Below are 23,870 nucleotides of genomic sequence, written 5' to 3'. Positions count from 1 at the left end.
TCAGTTCGTATATTCCACATCATTTTTATGAGTTCTGGTAAAAATGACTGCTGCTATTACAGATTGAAAAAAAACCCTTCACTTGAAAAAGATGGTCCATGTTAATTTTTCCTTTTTTCTAAAAAAGAAAGAAGGCAACGCCTATAGTTTTAGTCATGGAGAGCACATTGGAATGGGAATTAGTAAACCTCGTTTTCTGACTATGACACTATGCTGTGCTCTTGGGGAAATCTGTTAACTTTCTGAGAGTAGTGTTTTGTGGGCTGTTATTTAGATACAGTGAGAAAAGGGAGGAGGCAAAATAATGGTTCTTTGAAAAGCATTCCAATTTAAAATATTGAAAATCCCTTCTATGCTTATTTTTAAAAACAAGCTTTCACTGCTCCTTAAAACAATGTGTGTTGTGGATACTTTTAGGAAATTGTGCTTCTGCAATAACAGTAGACAGTAAACATTATACTTTACATAATATGTCTGTAATCCTGAAGCTGAGTATGCTAACAAAGAACCACAAAGAATACTGACTCTATATCTTAAAGATTAAAATTATGGTGGTAAACTATCCTGGGATGACAACATCCCAGTAATAAAACTAGAAACTAATACAAAACTTTAAACAACAAGCAGAAGTCCCAACCCTCTTGATATTACCTATGAACAATATAACATTTAGAAAGTAATGAACAAGAGACTACTGTATATTTATTCAAACAAGAGGATGTAAGCAGAAATGTACTCAGAATTAATTAATGGCCCTAGTGCTTTCATAATATATTTTTATTGCCTGATTGATTGTACACATAAAATTGTGTATGTGTTCTCACTGAAAACAATTCACATAACACAGTAAGTCTCCTTTGACCGTCCTCTGCATTCCTGATCTTTCTCCACAGATAACCATTGTGATAATAACTATGGTTCTAGGTGTCTTTCTATGCATTTGTAAACATTTGTACGTGAATAATAATGAGTCTTGTTTTGTGTGTTTTAGTGGCTTTTTAAAATTTTACCATCCTTTTTTGTTCTGTGGGTTGCTTTTTCATTCAGTGTCTTTTAAATCTTTTCATGTCAATACAGATAGACCTTTAGAGTAGATTCTACATCATTCTTTATGACTGCTGCATAGTATTCCATAGTATGGATATATAATATTTTATTTATCATATTTTGGACATTTAAGTTGTTTTTCCCTTGTTCCCCAGTTTTCCCATATTACAAACAATGTGTCAGAACATTTTTGTATGTTCCCCCTTACACAACCCTACAAGTACTTCTCAAGGGTGGAATCTAATAAATGAAAGGGCTGGGTCATAATTATTTAAAATTTTAATAGATACTGCCACATTGCCCTCCAAAGTAGTTTCACCAATTTCTACTCCCAGCAGTGTATGAAGAGTTCCTGTTTCTTTCATTCTCACCAATACTTAAAATTATCAGTACTTGAAAATATTTGGTATAATCAAAATTATAAATTTGTGCCCTTCTGAAATTCCCTGATTGGTTAGTACTAGGTTGAGCATCTTTTCTTATAATTATTCACTAGCCTGTTAAATTTTGTCTTCTGAGAATTGCCTCTTATTATCCTTTGCCCATGTCTATTGGATACTTTACTTTTATCTTACTGATTTCTAGAAGTCCTTTAAAATTATGGATATTAAAGTTTGTTTCATGTTTCTCATATGTTGTTCCTGTTTATTTAACATTAATTATGAAATTTTAGCCATAGCAAAGTTTTCAGTGTTGATAAAGACAGATTTGTCAGTCTTTTCGAGTTTTAACTTTTTGTATCTTGCTTAAGAAGGCTTTTCCTATCCCAAAGTCACAAATATATTCTCTTACATGTTTTAAATGTAATTACATTTTTCATTTACATTACATTTACAAATTTACATTTACATTTAAAATTTTAATTACAGTTATATTAACACATTTTCCTTTTAAAAATCAAATGTTAGAGATAAAGCTAAAGTTCCATTTGAGTACTGGCCCAAATCCTGCACCCCTTTCTGCCCTTCCTCAGAGATACTCTGGTTATAAGTTTTATGTATATCTTATAAGAATTTTTACTGTGCTATTATAATGATACAAATATATGTAACCATAGAAATTATATAGTGTCATTCAGCCTTTTGTTTTATTTGCATAAATGTTATTATGCATGTATCATTCTTCAGTTTCCCATTTTCATTTAATATTATGTCTTGGAAATCTGTATATGTATATTCTTACATACAAAACAAGCTCAGGGACTTCCCTGGCGGTCCGGTGGTTAAGACAACGTGCTCACAATGAGGGGGCCTGGGTTCAATCCCTGGTCAGGGAACTAGATCCTGCATGCTGCGACTAAGAGCCCGGATGCCGCAACTAAGACCCAGGGTGGCCAAATAAATAAATTAATTAATAAAATAATAAAAAAAACAAGCTTAGCATTCCTCATTCTTGGCATTTGGACAGCAGTTCTTATGCCTAATGAATTGCAGGGCATTTAGCATTTCTGGCCCTTTATCCACTGAAGTGCAGTAGTGCCCCCTAGCCTTATGATAACCAAAAAGTTAACTTTACTCACATGTTGCTGAACCCCTCCTAAAAAGTAGTAAGTACCACACCTAGCTGAGACCCACCTTTTAAAAACTTCATACTATTCTGTATTATGTAATTTCATGTATACTGATGATAACCATTTAAGTTATTTCCAGTTTGTTGGATGATATATGATATCTCAGGGAGCTTCTTGCATGGATAGCGAGGCAGTATTACACGGCATGGCCTGTGAAGTCAGATCATCTGGGTTAAATCCTGGCCCGGTTACTTCCTAGATGAATCATTAGATAAGTCTCTTACCATCTCTAGGCCTCAGATTCTTCATCTGAAAAATAGAGATAATAATAGTACCTGCCTTATAGGATTGTTGGAAGGATTAAATGAGGTAACATAAAGTATTTGAAACAGTGCCTCACATTACAATTAGTGCTTTGTAAGTATTTGCTCTTATTTATTATTGTACACATTGAATACATCTTATGAATTGCTAAGTCACTAAGATGTATATTTTAAATTTTAATAGCTACCAAAGTAGAACAGAAACTTCAATGCCTAATAAGAGGGAATGGATAAAACCATTATGGCACATCTAGTGAGAGTACTGTACAGCCATTTAAAAATAATGTTTCTGAAGCAAATTTCATGACATGAGAAAACAGCTAAGATATAAGTGAATAAAGCAGGACACAAACCGTATATGTAATGTGATCTTAATTATGTAAAAAATGTTATAAATAGAAAGCAGACTGGAAGGACATGTACAAGTCGTTATTTCTAGGTTGTGAGAGTATGATGCTTTTTATTTTCTTCTTTATATTTTTCTAGACTTTCCAAAATTTCTTAATAAGTATGTATTACTTTTATAATGAGAAAAAACAGATTCACAGCTTCTTGGTACAGTAAGTTAACTATAATTATAATATGCATTCTACTTTGTGATCTGCTTTTTCTCTTTTTGCACTTATCAACACAGAATGTATTTTCTAGTAAGCAAATTAACTGATAAAAGTCAGAAAAATCAAGGGGGAAGATTTTAAGCTAATATTGCTAAATATAATTTTTATTTTATTTTTTTTGTTCTTAAAGTTCTTGCCCTAAAGTTACTTAAAATCTACCAAAATATAAAGACAAGTGACCAAAACATGTGTCCTCATTTCTGGTCGTTTCTCTTGCTAGCACCCCAGCAGTCAGTGACTACAGTAAAATTGCTTTGGGTCCTAAACGGGGTCCGTCTGTTACTGAAAAGGAGGTGCTGACATGCATCCTCTGCCAAGAAGAACAAGAGGTGAAACTAGAAAATAATGCCATGGTATTATCGGCCTGTGTCCAGAAATCCACCGCCTTAACCCAGCACAGGGGAAAACCCATAGAACTCTCAGGGGGTATGTATTGTTTAATAAATGTCTTTTTGAGCATTTCTTTTCATACTTGTGTAATTAGAAAAAATACTATCTGAAAGAAGTTTGGGAGTGAGATTGTATTTAGCCTTATTTGGTCAGATCACATTTTACCCATTTATAAAATGGACGCTAGATTTTTACATGCCATTTTGGCTCCTTTGTCTGTTTTTTAAAATTTTGGTTAACACATGGCCACGTTGCTCATTCTGTCTCTTTCTATCTATCTCCATTTCTTTTTGCTGAACCATTTGCAAGTAGGAATTCATGACATTTCCCTAAATATTCCCTAAATATTCCCTAAATATTTCCACATGCATTTTCTAAAACTAAAGATAATCTATTATATATCTAGCATACCAGTATAACATTTAAGAAAATTACTAATTCAGTAATATCATCTAATATAAAATCCATATTTGAATTTCCCCAACTGCCCTCAAAATGTCTTTTTTTAGCTAGACTTTTTTTTCCATTTAGGATTCAGACATGTTTCCTATGTTGCTTATTTTATGTCTGTTTTAATCTAGAATAGTCACTTGCCTTTTTTTTTTTCATCATAAGTTTTTTGAAGAATGCAGGCCAGTTTTCCTGTACAGTGTCTTACATTGTGGATTTGTCTGGTTGTTGCCATGTGGTTAGGTTCTTGTTAAACATTTTCTTGGCTGGAGTACTTATTACATAATATGTTGTAATTCTTATATCACATCAGGAGTTAGCTGCTTTATTTTTTAAATACCCTTGGAATAATAATAATGATAAAAAAGGTTAACATCTAATGAATACTCACCATGTGCCAGGCACTGGTTAAGTGCTTTATGTGTATTTACTCACTTAATCTTCATAACAGCCCTGTGATTTAGGTACCAGTATTGGCTCCATTTACAGATGAAGAAACTGAGGCACAGAGAAATTAACTAACTTGTCAGAAGCCACAAATTATAAATGGTGAAATCAGGTTTTGAACCCCATAGTCTGTGCTCTTAGCCAGTAGATTATATTGCCTCTAAATATCCCTTAAAGTTACCCAGTCAAATCACTTTTAAAATACAAAAGTAAACTGTGCTTGAATCATAGAAAATTGCTTCAACAACCAAGATAATGCAACTTAAAGCCTAATGTTAATACATCAAGAATAGAAGTTGTGGGCTTCCCTGGTGGCGCAGTGGTTGAGAGTCCACCTGCCGATGCAGGGGACACGGGTTCGTGCCCCGGTCTGGGAAGATCCCACATGCCGCGGAGCGGCTGGGCCTGTGAGCCATGGCCGCTGAGCCTGCGCATCCGGAGCCTGTGCTCCGCAACGTGAGAGGCCACAACAGTGAGAGGCCTGCGTACCGCAAAAAAAAAAAAAAGAATAGAAGTTGTCATTAATCCATACTAATCACACCTGGAAGTCTAGCTTTATATTTTCCTCTTTTTACTTACTCTTAAGAATATATATACTACTGCCATGATATTGTGACACTTTTATTGGACATTCCTAAGAAAGTTTATGATTAGAATTTTAGACCTGATAACCTCTTTTTTTGTTTGGTTTCTTTTTATGATTGTGGGGCAGATGAATACATACCTCATATTTTTGTCTTTCTGTATCAGAAACCGTGGACCCACTTTTCATGGATTCAGACTTGGCATATGGAACTTACACAGGAAGCTGTGGTCATGTAATGCATGCAGTGTGCTGGCAGAAGTAAGTTGTCCTTCTGACATGTTCTTGAAAGAAGCTAGGAATATTGAAGTTCTCTAAAGGCCACAAAAAGGCATGTTTTCTCGTGTCTTCTTTTTTTCTTATTTGAATAATTGAAGCAGTTTTAATTACTGATTTTGTTTGCATGATACTCATTATAGTATCACCCTTAGAAATTGGTGTGTAAAGTTATCAACTTAAAATTTTCACTGTACTTGCTTTGCACAAACTAATTAGTCTCTTTGATCAGTATTTGTATAAAAGAAGTAATAATCTTTATAAAAATCTCATTCCCCTCAAAACATAGAAGGAAAAGTACCTTTGAGGTAGAATAGGGGACATGAAGTTCTAGTTGTATATCTGGAAGAGATAAAAGTTCAGAAATATAATTCCTGCGAAATATTTTGTGTAGGGTTTACCTTTTTGGCATCAGATTAAAATACATAATTTTCCTGTAATAGCCCTTACTACTTCAGTTGGTCATTGGAAACTGAGGGAGGTAGTATCTGTATTGTATCTCCATGCTGTTGAGGCAGGAGACAAGTTATAATTCAGTAAAACTATTTTAAATTTGTTTCTGCCCTGATGTGTCCTCCAGTTTGTCCCCAAAAGAATGGGCGTCCTATTTCTTCTATAATTATAATTTGTGTATTTTTGCATGTAGATTCTAAAGATGTTTATTGAGGCAAAAATTTCAGATTTTCTTCAGTTGAATTAGAGCAAAGATACATGTGTAGTTTTGAATGGACCTATGTCTTGGAATTTTGCAGGTATTTTGAAGCTGTACAGCTGAGCTCTCAGCAACGCATTCATGTTGACCTTTTTGACTTAGAGAGTGGAGAATATCTTTGCCCTCTTTGCAAGTCTCTGTGCAATACTGTGATCCCCATTATTCCTTTGCAACCTCAAAGGATAAGCAGGTATATTTTAATTTATGTTTTGGTTAATTTTTTTTAAGTTGTCTTTAATCCTTTTGTTGTGACTGTTTTAATTAGATTGCTAATTCCTTTTTTGCTATTTAATTAATACTTTTTCATTTTATAACTTGTATTCAACTTTAAAAATATGATAAAAGCCCCAATTTTTGGTTTCTAAAGGAACTGGAACATTCATTTACTCAAGTCTACATGTTTTGTATCTGTCTTCCAACAGCCATTAAAGTAATAGAACTTTGATCTCCATCTTAGCACTCACAGAAGGAAGAAAGTTGCAGAGAAGATCCATTCCTTTCTTATAGTCCTTTGCCAGCATTAGAGTTGCTATTAGGAGTTTGGTTGCTCTGCAGGTCTTTGTATTATTATTTCTATTCTATTTTTCTGAAGATCCAAATGCTGTAGTTGTAGAGACATGGACAAAAGTTTAACTATAAAGGTAAATAAACACGATAGGTTCATCTATGGATAGTTTTTTAGTGTTTAGAATAAATTTTTAAACTTTTATATTCTGACCATCTGTGAATAGAATGTAATAGCAGATTTATTAGTTTTTTTATGACAACTAGAACATGTAATTGTATATTTCTGTATTCTCACTATTCTACATGATGATAACAGTACTATTTATTATTATTATTATTTCAGTTTTTTTTAACTCAGTGACTTTGTAGTGATAGACCTAAGTTTTTCTAAAGAAAATGATTTTATTGATAAAACACTTTTAACTTGTTTTCACAGCATAAGAGTTCAAAGGTGATAGGTTTGGCAATCAGCGTCAGTAAGTAGTTGCTCTGTCTCTCCTATTCCATGTCATTAGAAAACATAATTTTGAATTGTTTTCTATTTAGTGTATTGGGACATAGAATGTCATCTTTTAGGAAGAAGGTGACATCACAAAGATTTATCTTTTATTTATTTATTTATTTTAGTTTTATTTATTTTTTGGCTGTGTTGGGTCTTCGTTGCTGCACATGGGCTTTCTCTAGTTGTGGTGAACGGGGGCTACTTACTCTTCATTGTGGTGTGCAGGCTTCTCTTTGTGGTAGCTTCTCTTGTTGCCAGGCACGGGCTCTAGGCACGCAGGCTTCAGTAGTTGCAATGCGTGGGCTCAGTAGTTGTGGCTTACGGGCTCTAGAGCGCGGGCTCAGTATTTGTGGCTCACAGGCTCAGTTGCTCTGCAGCATGTGGGATCTTCCCAGACCAGGGCTCAGACCGTGTCCCCTGCATTGGCAGGTGGATTCTTAACCACTATGCCATCAGGGAAGTCCTCCTTGATATCTTTAAGAATAGGATGCTTCAGGGCAGTCCTTTCTAAAGTTAGACTGATCCTTACAACTAGGTCTCTTCAAACCCTGTGACACTTTTAGTCTGTAGTAACAATTTTGTTACTTAGGATCTGAAATACATAATTATACATAACATTTTTATTAGGCATTTGAACTTACCTGTATAGTTGGAATATATTTGCCTCTTTTGTTAGAAAATCAACATGAGTATAACCTAAGATACTAAAGTTAAGAGCATATAAAAAACTTTATCAAAACTAATAATAAGCTAGCATTTTTAAAGAAAATTGGTCATAACAAATCAGAGTACACTTTCATTTCTGAGAACTGAAAAAATTCTTAGATCAAATTTGTGCCCAGAGATGTGAATTTTGGCACAGTTCATTGTATATTTTAACTTCACTTAAAGCTGTCCTTTCAGTAAGCAAATCTCTACTTTATAGTCCTTTTTAATAGCACTGTTTCTGGTCCCCCTTGGTTGTTAATAGCAGTTTGGGTCAAACCCCTGCCCTTACGGAATTTATATTACAGAGAGGAGAGACCAATGGTAAACATAAAAATACAGAGTATTGAGTAGTGAGAAATACAGAGAAAAACTAAATTGGCAGCATAAAGGGCTAGAGACAGACCAGTGCATGAGGTTCTCTACAGATTGAGTCGGCAGGGAGCTCCTCTCCGAGACGGTGACGTTTGGATAGAGACCTGAATAAAGTGAAGGACAAGCAGTGCTACTCTCTGAGAGAAGAGAATTCTAAGAACAGGCAATATCAAGAGCAAAGACCCTGAAGTAGGAGCACATCAGCGTGTTGAAGGTGAAGCAAGAAGGCAGCAGGTTCAAGGCACAGGAAGAAGGCAGTACGCTTGGAATGGAGCAAGCAAGGAACCAGATCCTAAAAGGGCTTATGAGCTAAGATTTGAAGTTAGAACTGTATTTTATGTGTGATGGAAAACCATTGGAATGTTTTGGATAGGGAAGTGATACAATCTGATTTACATTTTTAAAAGATCTTGCTGGCGGTTGTGTGATGAATGTATAGATAATAAAGAAGCACTGCTGTGGAAGCAGGAAGAACAGTCTATTGAAGTAGTCCGGGTGATGGATAGTGTAACTTGGATTAGGGTAGTAATGATGGAGATAGAAAGAAGTGATCAACTTGGAATACATTTAGAAGATGAAACCTGCAAGACTAGCTGATGGATTAGAACGTGGTGTGTGAAGGAATCAGATATATCAGTGGTGATACCTAGTTTTTGACTTGAGCAGCTAGAATGGTGATTTCATTTACTGACATTTATTACTTCCAGGTGTTGGGTGTATGGGTGGTATCTTGTTCTTTGTACTTTAAAATTTTTCTTCCCTCCCAAAACTACATTTTTAGGCACCAGTGTTTCTATGACCTAGGAAGCTAATCTGGAGGAGTTTGACTTTTTCATACAGCCGTTTATCCATGGAAAGACCCTACAAATTCAGCTTTTCAGTTTGACTTTGTGCCAATGGCTTTAATAATTTTTAAATATCATTTTTCAGTGAGAATACAGAAGCTCTTGCTCAACTTTTGACCCTGGCACGATGGATACAGACTGTTCTGGCCAGAATAACAGGTTATAATATGAAACATGCTAAAGGTTTGCTTAAAATTATTTTATATTTAGCTGTATGAGATTCAAGTGTCAGAGTCTTTATTTTTTTGAAAGTACTTATTGCTCTAAAATATGGTTTGTACATACAGATTTGTTAAATATTAGGAAATAGGTTTTTTTAGACCAAGGCTAAATTTGGCTTAAATCACTTTACTCAATTTAATAATTTTTCATACTATGAGGCAGTGTGGACAGTAATTAATCTGGAGTCACAATGCTTGGATTTAAGTCTTAGATCTATCACTTACTATCTGTGTGATCTTGGACAAGTTACTTAACCTCTCTGTGCCTCAGCTTTCTTATTTGCAAAGTGGGAATGATAATAGTACCTATCTCATTGATTGAAGGATTGAGTTATCCTACATAAAGTAGAACAGTGCATGGTACATAGTAAATACTATATAAGTGTTAACTATTATTAATACTGTTAATATGTTGTAATTAATATTAATAACAACAAACATTTGGAAATTATTACCCCATTTATATATTCTTCACAGTTGAGAGATAAGACTACCTAAAGGCTCAGAGAAGTAAACAATGGCAGGCAGATTGGGGTGGAAGTAAAAATCTGAGGAATGTTTAGTACAGGCAGTGAGTTTCCTGGGGTTTTTTTGTTCCTCCTTTATTTCCCAGTTTTGACCCTGGGGTAGCCTGAGTCACAGAACTATGCAGTGGACATGAACAGTAAAAAATCCAGGAGAGATGCCATCTTTCTGGCCAGAGGACTGGAAAAGAAGCCCCTCAGAGCTGGAGAGTGTAAAGGGAATTCTTTTTTTTTTTCCGCGTCTTTATTGGAGTATAATTGCTTTACAATGGTGTGCTTCTGCTTTATAACAAAGTGAATCAGTTATACATACATATATATCCCCATATCTCTTCCCTCTTGCATCTCCCTCCCTCCCACCCTCCCTATCCCACCCCCCCAATCCCACCCCTCTAGGTGGTCACAAAGCACCGAGCTGATCTCCCTGTGCTATGCAGCTGCTTCCCACTAGCTATCAGTTTTACATTTGGTAGTGTATATATGTCCATGCCACTTGTTGTGTTTTTTTCCCTCTCTTTTGGCTCTTTCCCAAGGCCAGCTTCAGTCATGGAACTGCACTGCCATGGTGGCCACATAAATATCTAAAATCCCAAGAGAAAACCAGTCTTACTTGTCAAAAGATCTGGGAGAAATGGGACCACTATATTCCAAAAAATTCTGGGTGAATCCTCATTATTTTTTTCTTTGCCTCACAGCTTCACCGCAAGGTTAGCCCCAGTCAGCACAGGGGACTAAAACTGAGAGAAATTGGTCATTTTGACCAGAGGAACTGGGAAGAAGGGCCCCTTGGAGCTAGAGAGTACAGGGGGAATCCCAGAGAGGAGAGAGTTGTAGAAGGGAATCTCCTACTTTTGAGACAAACACAAGTCCTGAGCTCAGCTCCAAGCTGCACGTGTGTGGAACAGGCCCAAAGAAGCATAGCAACAGCTTTGAGACTGAAGCTGCATTAAACCACCACTCAAGTTCCAGACTGAGCCCTGAGTAGTACATGTACTGGCAGACCCAAACAGCATAGCAAAGGCTCTGAAAACTAACATTGGAACCACCACTTACAGGGAGTGAGACAGAACTTGTTGAACCTGATTTGGGTTGGGTTGATTGCCTACTAGAACAACAACAAAAAAGGTACATTTTTCCAGAGAATGTTAATGCGGACCAGTAATGTTCAATATATTCACAATGTAATATTCAAAGTATCCAAGACACAATCCAGAATTACTGAAGCTACAGAGAACCAGGAGAATCTGACCAACTCTCAAGGAAAAAAACAGTCAACCAACTGCCAATCCTGAGATGTTTTAGTGTTGAACTTTTCAGACAAAAAGTATAAAGCAGCTTTATAGTCATGAAACATGAAATAAAGGTGAACACTCGTGAAGTGAATGGAAAAATAGGAGTTCTCATCAGGAAAAAATAGAAACTATAAAAAAAGAACCAAATGGAGATAACAAAATTGAAAAAATACTATATGAATTAAAAAATTAACTGAATGGGGGCTTCCCTGGTGGCGCAGTGGTTAAGAATCCGCCTGCCAATGCAGGGGACATGGGTTCGAGCCCTGGTCTGGGAAGATCCCACATGCTACAGAGCAACTAAGCCCGTGCACCACAACTACTGAAGCCTGCGCGCCTAGAGCCCATGAGCCACAGCTACTGAAGCCAGCACGCCACAACTACTGAGCCCGTGTGCTGCAACTACTGAAGCCTGCGCGCCTAGAGCCTGTGCTCCCCAACAAGAGAAGCCACCTTAATGAGAAGCCCTCGCACCAGAATGAAGAGTAACCCCCGCTCGCAACAACTAGAGAAAGCCTGCGCACAGCAACGAAGACGCAGCGCAGCCCAAAAATTAATTAATTAAATCTTTTAGAAAAAAAGAATACAATTTTAACTGAATGGGCTCAGTAGTAGAATGGAGACGGTGAGATAAGAGTCAGTGAATTTGAAATTAGATCAGGGGAAATTACACAATGAAGAATGGACAGAAAAGTGATGCAGAAAAGCGATGCAGTATCCTTAGGGACATATGGAACATTTTTTTCTTCCCTTTAGCCCAACATTTGTGTCATTGAAGTCCTGAAAAGAAAAAGGATGGTACAGAAAAAATAGTGAGGAAATAATAGCTGGAAACTTTCCAAACTTAGAGAAAGACTTAAATTTATAGGTTTAAGAAGCTCAGTGAACTTCAAACTTAAAAGCATACCTAGATAGATCATACCCAAACTGCTGAAAACCAGAGATGAAGAAAAGAATCTCAAGAGCCACCAGAAGAAAACAAGTCATTTCACATACGGGAATAACAATTCTAATTTGATAAGGAAATGGAGCCACAAAGAGGTTCAGTATTTACCCAAGGTCTTAGTAACAGTCACTGGCAGAGCTAGGATTCATACCCAGGCAGCTTGGCTCCAGATCCTTGTTCTTTTTCACTAACACATGCTGCCTTACTAATAGAATACTATGCATTTGTTAAAAATAGAAATATAGAGGGTCAGTTACTGATGTGGAAGACATTTATGATCTGTTAGTGAAAAAACAAGATACAGAACAGTACTAGAGATGTTGTCCTTTTTAAAAAAAATCTACACGTGTAACATTTATATGGAGAACAGAAGAATATCACCCTAATGCCATCTGGTTATCTAGGTGGAGAAATTGTGAATGATTATTTATTGCTTATTAACATTTTCTAAGTTTTCTAAAATGATCATATATAATTTACAAAAGCTAGAAAAGTGTGTGTCAGGCTAAACTCCTGTGATTTTTCTTTCTTTTTCCTTTTAATTTGTAAGGAGAAAAGCCAACAGTTCCAGTCTTGTTTGATCAAGGAATGGGTGATTCCACTTTTGAGTTCCATTCTATTCTGAGTTTTGGAGTTCAGTCTTCGTAAGTATCTAAACAAGAGAAGTTTGTAAGTGGTTGTGAAAATAAGAGTGAAGAACAGTTCTTTCCTTCCTTCTTGCTTTATTTGTAAAATTGTTTTCTTTATCCCATTTTTATCTTGTTGCTTTCTCCCTAGAGTTTTATTTGTACTAATGAAATTAAGTGGTTTGAGATATTAGAGTAATATGTATTTAATATGTATTAGGGTGAACCATGCCTATAATTAACTGTTTTTGACCAACAAAAATACTATTTTTATATAGTCCAACCTACAACAAGAACAGAATTTAAGAGACTTAAGTTAAAATCACATCTGACTTGCTCTGTGACTTCTGAAAAGTCTCAGGTCACTCCAACCCTACCACAATTCATTTTCTTGTTTGTAAGATTGAGACAGTGGTCTTCTAACTTACCTCATAACGTTAATGGAAAGATATTTATGTGAAGGCACTTTGAAAAATATAATATATCCAAATCAGATATTACTTGTTAATGAATATCATCTGAGGTACATTTTTCTAGTTGTGATCCTTGTTTACATTATGTATCCCATTGCTACTGAAAATATTTGTTACTTGCAACAAATAGAAGTTCAGGAAACCAGAAATAATCATTGCTAGTACATATATTATTATATACACACACAGACATACACACACCCCTATCAGCGCAGAAGTACTTCTTGGTCCCTTATCCATACACTAAAACTTATGTCAGATCTGTTTCCTCTGAGTTTTTTTTTTTTTTTTTTTTGCGGTACGCGGGCCTCTCACCGTTGCGGCCTCTCCCGCTGCGGAGCACAGGTTCCGGACGCGCAAGCTCAGATTCTCCACGGCATGTGGGATCTTCCCGGACTGGGACACGAACCCGCGTCCGCTGCATCGGCAGGCGGACTCTCAACCACTGCGTCACCAGGGAAGCCCTCCTCTGAGTTTTAATCCTCTCTCCAGTCTGTTCCTTAATTTGGACCTGGACCCTTTCTGCTGTGAACATTTACTGCATCTTTTATAAGAAATTATCTGGGTCATTACCATTTTGTCGGAGACATTTTTCTACCTGTAGGAGTTACAGTTCTGCTTTTCCCATTTTTTCTTAAGGAATAAATCTTCTTCAGCAGCTCTTATCTCTAATTTGACAAAGGGTAGTTTACTTTGTCAAAAGGAGTTAAATTCTTACTTTGGTACTTAATTGGACTTCTCAATAGGTAGCCCCTTTTACTAGACCATTATATCAATATAAATTTTTCTTGTTTTATTTTTAGGATAAAATATTCTAATAGCATCAAGGAAATGGTCCTTCTCTTTGCCACAACAATTTATAGAATTGGATTGAAAGTGCCTCCTGATGAAACGGATCCTCGAATCCCCATGATGACCTGGAGCACATGTGCTTTCACTATCCAGGCAATTGGTAAAGCCTATAAGAGAACTAGTTTGGAGCTTTATAGAAACAGAATTAACATTGATTGACCAAAATTCCTTTTTTTCCCTGATGGCCTGGAATACTTTGACTTGTTTAAGGACTCTTAGTATATCAGTAGATTAGGTGACATGATGCCATTTAGCCTTAGAATATTTTGTATTAATCTCTTTTAACTACAAAAATGAGCATATAAACTAAAAATACTTGAAAGGGACAGCATGAAGCAAGCTATATTAGAAAGGTGGCAGAGTTACAACACTGGAAGATCAGAGAAAAACAAAGGAAGAAGAATCAACCCAGAAATGTCCAGTATTTTTATTTCTTTTACACTTTGAGATAAAAAGAAAGGTAAACTAAAGTCATCTAAAAAATTACCAGGAAAGAGAAAGGAAGACTGAGGGGGTCAGGAGAGACAGATTAGCAGCAAGAAACCTACCAAGTCTGAAGGGAAGCCCACTGTCAAGTTCTCTGCCATGTTGAAAGCTTCTAGCTATCAAATCAACATGTTGTGCACCAGCGGTCCCCAACCTTTTTGGCACCAGGGACCAGTTTCATGGAAGACAGTTCTTCTGCGGACTGGTGGCCTGGGCATGGGGGAGTGGTTCAGGTGGTAATGCAGGTGATGGGGAGCAGCAGATGAAGCTTCGCTCACTCGCTGCTCACCTCCTGCTGTGCAGCCCGGTTCCTACCAGGCCACTGACCGATATCGGTCCGCAACCTGGGGGTTGGGGACCCCTGTTGTACACCTTAAACTTACACAGTGTTATATATCTCATTAAAGACAGGGGTAGTGAAGCAGTGAAGAATTGCTTAGATTTTTAAATTAGTATATTTGCTCATGACAGTCACAAGATAGAGTACTACATGAAAAAGAGTTAAGAACTGTAATTCTTTCATGTCATCTTTATCCAAGCCAGTTTCAGACTCATTTTCCAGTTTTTCTGGTAGCTGTTTTTAATGGTTCTACCACATTTTCTTCATTTAAATATAGTTTTGTAATAAGACACTATTTCATGATTTGAAGTAACTAACATGAAGCCACTTCTTTTTTTTTAATAAATTTATTTATTTATATTTTATTTTTGGCTGCGTTGGGTCTTCGTTGCTGCACACAGGCCTTTCTCTAGTTGCAGAGAGAGGGTGCTACTCTTCGTTGCGGTGCACGGGCTTCTCATTGCAGTGGCTTCTCTTGTGGAGCACGGGCTCTAGGCGTGCGGGCTTCAGTAGTTGTGGCTCGTGGGCTCTAGAGCGCAGGCTCAGTAGTTGTGGTGCACGGGCTTAGTTGCTCTGCAGCATGTAGGATCTACCAGGGCTCAAACCCATGTCCCCTGCACTGGCAGGCAGATTCTTAACTACTGCGCCACCAGGGAAGTCCAAAGCCACTTCTTTCACAGAGCGTTCCTGGACATCAGCATCAGTCTCTGTGAACGGATTTTAGAAGTTATTTCCAAACCTGTCAGACTTAAATTGTGGGTAAAAAATAAATACACAGGTTTATATTTACTATGATTAAATAAAATGAGAAAAGGAAAAGATGAGGTTTAAATAGAATCTGAACAATATGATATGAAATGTAAAGCATTCTTTTGGAGTCATAATCTACTAAATATCTTCAGATTTCCAATGAAGGTACTTTTACACTTTACTATTTTGGGAACACAAGCATTAGGAATTGGAAATTTATATTTAGGCATTGAACATTTTAAAAAGTGACAGTTTTTTTATAGAGTAGATGAGAAATTCATTGGAGAATAGGACTGAGTCTTCATGTGTGTTTCTGTAACATAGTAATTTGAATCTATTTGATTAATAGAGTGTTATATAGTTTTCACTCTAGGGCTTTTTCCATGCAGTGGATATAATGCTGTACTTTATTCCTAGTACATAAACAGCTAACTTATCTCACTCCCTGTGGGTGTGGAGAGACATATACAGGATGTGTTGGCACAGTTATGAAAAATAGTTGAGGAATCAAAACAGAGGGTCTGACAAAGAGAATGGAAGAAGAGGACAAATATTGTCAATCGATCACTTTGTGAATAAGATATCTTATGCCGCATAACAGGAGGGGGCCCTTCTGAGATAAAGGCACTAATCTCTGAAGAATTTAGTACTTCCTCGCTCAGATTATTTAACAAAACTTCTTCCCAAGCAATACCCAGGAAATAACAAAGTTTTGCTTAATGACTAATTCCAAAGTCCATAAAATGTCAGTTCAGGAATTGTTTCAAAACCAATAGGGTGGTTATATGATCCACACATCCTCCAAATTTTAAAAATGTATATATAAATCATGTGATATTCATTTTAATATAAAATTTACAAATATAAAATCAGTACTGAACTGAAAAGATATATTAATAGGTTTTATACTTGCTCAAGTGACTTTTGTAACACAATATATAATATTCAGTTAAACATCTGGTATCTAATGGTAAAAAAAACTACCAGCAAATTGAGGTTACATTTAGAATTAAACATGGTGATACTTGATTTAGTTCATACTGACCTTTTAACTATCGCATTTTGTGTTTAATGGTGTCTAGATTAGCCAAAATTTTGTCCATTTTTAGCCAGTTCTGGTTTTCTATTTTTTCTGCTTTCTTCAAAGCTAGAATAAGAGAAAATACATGATAAAAAAATGCAAAAAGAAAATAGGAAATAAGCCTTCCACTCTCACAGATGTGTTTGCTACCAAGGATCAGTGAAAATAAGAGTAATTTAGTAATAAATAGCCTAGCCAACAAGGCAAAATATATTTCTGAACCCATGCTTTTTTGGTATTTTCAGTTTCATCTTTTTATCCTATAAATCTAATTGTTTTTTAATAGTACCTAAAAGAGCAATAACGTTACTTACGTCTGTCTTATGTATTATTTTTTAACAAAATAGGTGTTATTATATTAAAAAAATTACTTATTTAAAAATTTTTTGCAGAGAAGGACAAATACTGTATGTTTTTATTTATATGTGCTATCTAAAATATAAAACAAATGAACAAATATAGCAAACAGACTCACAGATACAAAGGACAAACTAGTGGTTACCAGAGGGGAGAGGGGTAGGAGTAGGGGCAAAATAGGTGAAGGAGATTAAGAGGTACAAACTACTAGGTACAAAATAAATGTTACAAGGAAGTAATACAAAGCACAGGAATATAGTCAGTATTTTATAATAACTTTGTATGGAGTGTAATGTGTAAAAATATCAAATTACTATATACCTGAACTTAATATAATATTGTAAGTCAACTATACTTCAATTAAAGAAAAAAAATTTTTTTTGCGTAGGAATTTTTTTTTTTTTAAAGGAGGATAAATGAACCAGAATGCTTTGTTTTTCCCAGGTATTCTTTTTTTTTTTTTTTTTTTTTTTTTTTGCAGTACACGGGCCTCTCACTGTTGCGGCCTCTCTCGTTGCGGAGCACAGGCTCCGGACGTGCAGGCTCAGCGGCCATGGCTCACGGGCCCAGCCGCTCCGCAGCATGTAGGATCTTCCCAGACCAGGGCACGAACCCGTGCCCCCTACACCGGCAGGCGGACTCTCAACCACTGTGCCACCAGGGAAGCCCCCAGGTATTCTTTATTGATTGCTGCAGGGACTTTATTATTTGTAGTAGCAATTTGTGAATGATCTACATTTGCCTTTGTAGTATTCCCTCACTCAAAAGTTTGGAAATTTGGGGGACTTCCCTGGTGGTCCAGTGGTTAAGACTCCGTGCTTCCAATGCAGGGGGCCTGGGTTTGACCCAGTGCCGCATGCCACAACTAAAAGAGCCCACATGTAGCAATGAAGATCCCATGTGCTGCAACTAAGACTCAGCGCAGCGAAATAAATAAATAAATAAATATTTTTAAAAATTGGGTGGGGGGGAAATTTTGGCATAGACTTAAACATGAAATTTTGAAGGGGAAAAGTGCAAAGCATCTGGTCAAAAATAAGATTAGTTAAAGAATATCTGATAGAAACCAAGTATACAATTGTAGCAGTATTCAGAATTTATCATTTTCGTTTTTCTTACTCTTTGAGAAAACCTCTTGGGAGATGAAGGAAAACCTTTGTTTGGAGCACTTCAAAATAGACAGGTATGTGTATTCCAGCAGGGTACGTGTAACTCTTGGTATGCTTTTTTAGGGAGTCCGCAGTATATTTATCATTTAAAAAAATCTTTATTCATTCCTTTTTCTGTAAAAGTTAGCAGAATTCTGTTAAAAAAAAAAAAAGCTACTTCAGTCTCATAGGAGACTGAAGGGCCAACATTGTACACTTTGGAGAGTTTTCTCAATCTTAGTGGTTAAATGTAATTCACAGAAAGATTTCTGATGATACTTGGTTACTTTTTATCCCCTTCTCTGTTTATTTCCAAATCAGAACCCTAGTGTCTCTTACATTTTTCCTTCTCACTAATTTTGTACCATCATGTAATATTAAGTATTAATGCTGGCTTAGCTCTAGATAAATCATCATACTGAATTCAAGAATAAAACTAAACCATGACTCCTTGATGGGCAGATCCTGACTCTGTATAACTATACTCCTGCCTCAGGCCCAAGCCTCATAACATTGGGGACCCTGAAAAACAGTGCTTAAGAAATGTGCTCAGTAGCCCTGTGAAAACAAACTGGGTAACAGGATTCCCTAGACCACCTACTTCCTAGCCATTTCTCTCTTATTATCTGATAGCTGACACAGGGGACTTGGAGTCCATGATGTGCTTCCCTATAGTTCCCATCCTTCCATCTGGGAAGCAGAAGATCTGTTCCCTGAATTCAGTGATTTTCTGCCATCATTTTAGAATTTCTGTAAATACGTTTGTTTGCACAGGCCTCAATAGAATAATTTAGGCCAGATATTTAAGAGAATGACTCTGGGGAAAATGAGTACTTAAATGAGAATTGAGATGATTATATCTTTAATACCTCTTTGTCATGGGAAGATCTATTAAAAAAATTCGGTGAAGTCATAAAACTTTTTAGAAGTATTAAAAATATTGTAACTAAATTTGCAAGAATGTAAAGTATATAGTAAGTCTGCACTAATTCTTGCAGACTGGGATTGGTTTTTACATTGAATGACTTAGGTCTTTTATCTTCCCTTATCTTTTTATCTTCCCCTCTCTTACAATCTAGCATAATGGTCTAAAAGCATTAATGCAGTTTGCCATTGCACAAAGGATTACCTGTTCTCAGGTCCTGATACAGAAACATCTGATTCGTCTTCTATCAGGTAGAGTCTTCTCTGAATTATTATTATTATGTTATTTATGTGTCTTTTCCCATTGCATTTCTGGCAGTGTATTTTATTAGGAAACAACACACTGCACTAACTTTGGATACTCATTACCACAGCCTTACAAAAGAAAAAAACAAAAAGAAAAAAAACACATGGCTGCCCCTTTAATACCTGCAATCTTATTTTTAAAGCCAAGTGTTTTCAAATGTTGTCAACGTGTATCGGTTATACCCACCTAGGGGCTTTTTTGAACCAACATCCACAATCACTAACATCTTGTATCTCAGTCTGGTTAGAAAAGGGAGCAGTGATGTGGCTAGAACATTTAAAAATATGTTTAGTTTTGCTGGTGTGTATCAAAGTCATATAAAAATAATAGAAGTGCTAAGTGTGGTAATCTCAGACTGTAGGTCCATGCATGCCCTTTTCTTTGAGAGACAGCCTATAACAGCTGAGTTGGGGTTTTTTTTAGATTCTAACAAGCTAGAAATTAAGCCCATATGGTACTCAATATAAAAACAAAAAGAGGGATTAGAGGTCATACAGTAGTAGAATGATTTGGCTTTCATTTTGGTTGTCTGCATTTCCATTTAGGTATTTGTACTACAAGAGCTCCTTTGCGTCTAAATAGGTCAGGCTTAAAAAAGACTGTTTTTATAAGTCTTTTTATTCGTAAGTTCAATATGTCACAGGTAAAGAGGTTTAAGCTTGCACTTCCTAGGTATGTTTCTACCAAATAAGAGAGTCATTCAGTCTTTTTAAGCTTTAAAGCCAGGCATAGTGTTTTTCTAGCTGATCTAACAGGCTTTTTTCCCCAAAATTGACCAGTTACTTTACCTTGAAAGTCTGTTGAAACAGGTCACCTTCCTCCTTGTTGATTCCCACAAGCTTCTTAGGGAGCTCTTCCTGGGCAGCTTTCTGTCACTCTAATGACATGGGGGTTCCATGGCTCCATCCAAATCTGCCACCTAAATTTCATTAGAACTTTTACCCTGCCAAGTTTTATATCTTCAAGTTTATTTCCAGCTATCTCCTGAATTAATCTCATGCTAATAGGAATCTAATATTAATGCTGTTCCCTAGCTACACACTTAAATTTTTTCTGTTTTTTCATTTACTTTTTCTCTTATTGGTCAGTTGCACAGGCCCAGAATTTTGCACGTGTTACACATGCTTCTTATTCTTAGGACCTCTTCCTATTGTTAACAGTTTATCCTATTTGCACAGTAATATTTTGGTCTTGTTTTTTAATTTTTTGGCATCTCTTTTCATTTCTGTTATAATTTGGATACCTTGTTTTACCAGCACTTCCAAATAGTCTCCCTGCTTTTACATTCATCACACGTTATGGGATTTATAATGTTTAAAACACGTCAAAATAAGCACCAAACAAAGAGACTATTTAACATCATCACAGATGACAGAAACTGAAATAATAGTGCATAATCTCTAATTGGCAGTAACTAATAGAATTGATGTGCTTTTGCTCTGTAATGTAGCTTTGTGCCTTTATGTAAAAGTTTGGTATGTGAAAATTTATTAGCAGGAACATCTTTATTTGCAAGGTGTTAGGGCTATAAACTCTGTATAGAGGTAGAAGATATGGTCTCTGCCATTTGTAAGGCTTATGATTGAATTAAAGAAGCAGAACCTCTGTGAAAACTCACATTATAATGTAGCCAAATGCCAGATATATGGTAAGAATACATGCTTCAAGAATTGAGACAGGAAGGGATCACTGTGGGGCTCTGCTGTTTTTTTCCTCTAACAGGGTCCATAAAGATAAGCTGAGAGGAACAGAGACAGCATTCTAAGCCCAGGGCACAATTTAAACAGATTGAGGAGGTAGGAAAGCATGTGATATGTTCAAGTTAGGCAAGTTTGATAGGAGTAGTGGCACCTGTAGATAGATAGAGAAGCATGAAGTTGTTTTGATAAAAATAGAGGATCTTAAATGCCCCAATGAGAAGTTTGAACTTTATTCTTCAAGTTATTGGGAATTTTTGAAACATTTTGAGCAATAATATTCTAAAATTAATTTGATATTGTATAGGTTGGATTGGAAAAAGGAAAAATTAAAGGTAACATGCATCTGCATGTAGTAGCATAAATTAGGGAGGGAATTGTGATGGGTGGAGGCAAGATTTTGAATTAAAATGAGTAACTAGATTATTGAGAGAAATAGGGAAGTCCAGAAAGTCCACAATAGAGAGCTGTTTTGTGTGAAAGGTGATGAATAATGTTGTAACATGTTGATTCTGCAGTAGCAACAGGACATACAATGCTCACTGCCATGTATGTGCCAGGCATTGTACAAGGATCTTTTTATATAATCATGTCTTTGAACTGCCATTCTTCAAGGAAATTATCATTTTCCTGATTTACAGATGAAGAAACTGAGGCACAGAGAAGTTATTTGACTTGATTGAGGTCATAAAAAGAGGCAGAACTAGTATTTGAATCCAAGCCTGACCATAAAACCTATGCTTTTCCTGCTATATCACATAAGTTTTGCTGAGATATTTAATTTAGCATAAATGGAAGATTTATTTATTTACTTATAGCTATTTAGCTATTAACATAGCTAGTTAATGGCAGAGCCCTGTTATCACTTTGTTTTTTAAGGCCAATATTAATAGCGTTTATCGATTACTGTATGCCAAGCTCAGGATAAGTACTTTTAATGCACATGTTAACGAACCTCTCAACAATCTTGTATACACTGTAGACTTAGAGAAGTCAAGTACCTTGCTTATGACAAATAGTCGCAGGAAGTACTGCATCCCATTTCTGTCTGACTCCAAAGCCCATGCTCTTAACTTTTATGGTTTTGTTTAGGATCTTGGATTTGGGGTTGAGAAATTCACCTAGTCTGAATTTTTTTTTTTTTTTTTTTTTTTTTTTTGCGGTCCGTGGGCCTCTCACTGTTGTGGCCTCTCTTGTTGTGGAGCACAGGCTCCGGACGTGCAGGCTTAGCGGCCATGGCTCACAGGCCCAGCCGCTCCGCGGCATGTGGGATCTTCCCGGACCAGGGCACGAACCCGTGTCCCCTGCATTGGCAGGCGAACTCTCAACCACTGCACCACCAGGGAAGCCCCTAGTCTGAATTTTAAACAAATAATAGTTTTATTGAAATAAATTAATTCCCTCATTTTTATATATACAAAACCCTTAATGTTGTTTTGAATTCTTGATTTCACTTCCTTGTCACTCTTTCTCTGACTTCCAAATTTAGAGACTGATCAAATCAGAAAGACAAAGTTTTTGAGCTGTCTGCATTTCCTTCCATTCATCAGCCCATATAAACCATTATCTAATTTTAATTCAGGAGGATCATCTCCATACTCCTTTCATTTACGGTGCTTTTCATGCTCTCCCTGCTCCAAACCCCAAATTGTTCACGTATTTTATGTATCACAGAACATTTAGAAATGCGTAGTTAGGGGGGGAAAAGTGGTAGGGAACATTGTATAAAAGGAATTCTTTTTCATTCAGCAAATACTTATCAAACAATTTCTTACTTCAGTCATCCTAGTTTATTTACCCTTTGCCCCGTATCTTATATTTCAACCATTAAATTGCATCCAGGGCTTTTTAGAGCCTTTTCTCAGTTTAGTTTATCTTTAATTATGGTTCCTATATCTTAAAGGTGTGATATACCAGTTTATCAGTTTCTGTATTATAACCCTGTTAAATTTTTGTTTTAGATCTTGCATTATATTTAACTACATTGCTTATGACTGACTGAATTACATTAAGGTTTTTTTGTTTTTTAGTTGTTCTTCCTAACCTCAAATCAGAAGCTACACCTTGCCTTCTATCTGTAGATCTATTTCATGTTTTGGTAAGTGTTCAGTAAATTTTTTTTTTAAGTCACTCAAGCTTAGAATTTCGTGTGTTTTCCTCATTGAAATTTATGCTCTTTGTTCAAGATTATAAATTATCAGTGTTCAAAGTTTAGTCTCTTTTGTCCATTCCCTTTACAAATAGATACAGATTTGACTGAGACCATGAAAATCACTTTAAAAATGAAACCACATTTACCCTTTACTTTGTAATAGTCTTATTCTAGTTGATTATATTTAGTTAGTGTCTATACAAACAAACTTTTTCTAATAATGTATTTTCCCCCTTCCTCTTTTTCTCATCTTGTTTACATTCTAAGCAGTGAATGATGGGGTGAGCTGTCTTAAAATCATTAATTATTCGTGATAGGGACCAGGCCATGGGTGCATCCAGGCTTCCCCCAAAACACCTATGGTTAGGTGGCAACTGTTTTTTGAGTTTCTTGCACAGCTTTTCC

The 23,870-nt window shown here is 36.2% G+C and overlaps 1 protein-coding gene across 4 annotated transcripts in view; it reads left to right on the top strand.

Annotated features, from left to right (window-relative positions):
- UBR1 (ubiquitin protein ligase E3 component n-recognin 1) overlaps positions 1 to 23,870 on the top strand; it is a 167,584-nt gene that overhangs the window by 117,267 nt on the left and 26,447 nt on the right. For all 4 annotated transcript variants that reach the window (XM_060005097.1, XM_060005098.1, XM_060005096.1 and 1 more), the window contains 9 exons: positions 3,718 to 3,923; positions 5,535 to 5,628; positions 6,396 to 6,545; positions 9,375 to 9,472; positions 12,823 to 12,916; positions 14,175 to 14,323; positions 18,365 to 18,420; positions 19,465 to 19,561; positions 23,344 to 23,411. In XM_060005097.1, the coding sequence (XP_059861080.1) occupies positions 3,718 to 3,923; positions 5,535 to 5,628; positions 6,396 to 6,545; positions 9,375 to 9,472; positions 12,823 to 12,916; positions 14,175 to 14,323; positions 18,365 to 18,420; positions 19,465 to 19,561; positions 23,344 to 23,411 (1,012 nt within the window). The remainder of the gene's footprint in view (positions 1 to 3,717; positions 3,924 to 5,534; positions 5,629 to 6,395; positions 6,546 to 9,374; positions 9,473 to 12,822; positions 12,917 to 14,174; positions 14,324 to 18,364; positions 18,421 to 19,464; positions 19,562 to 23,343; positions 23,412 to 23,870) is intronic.

This window comes from Delphinus delphis, chromosome 2 (assembly GCF_949987515.2).
Source record: "Delphinus delphis chromosome 2, mDelDel1.2, whole genome shotgun sequence".
Taxonomy (NCBI): domain Eukaryota; kingdom Metazoa; phylum Chordata; class Mammalia; order Artiodactyla; family Delphinidae; genus Delphinus; species Delphinus delphis.
This window is presented reverse-complemented; position numbering and strand designations above follow the sequence as displayed.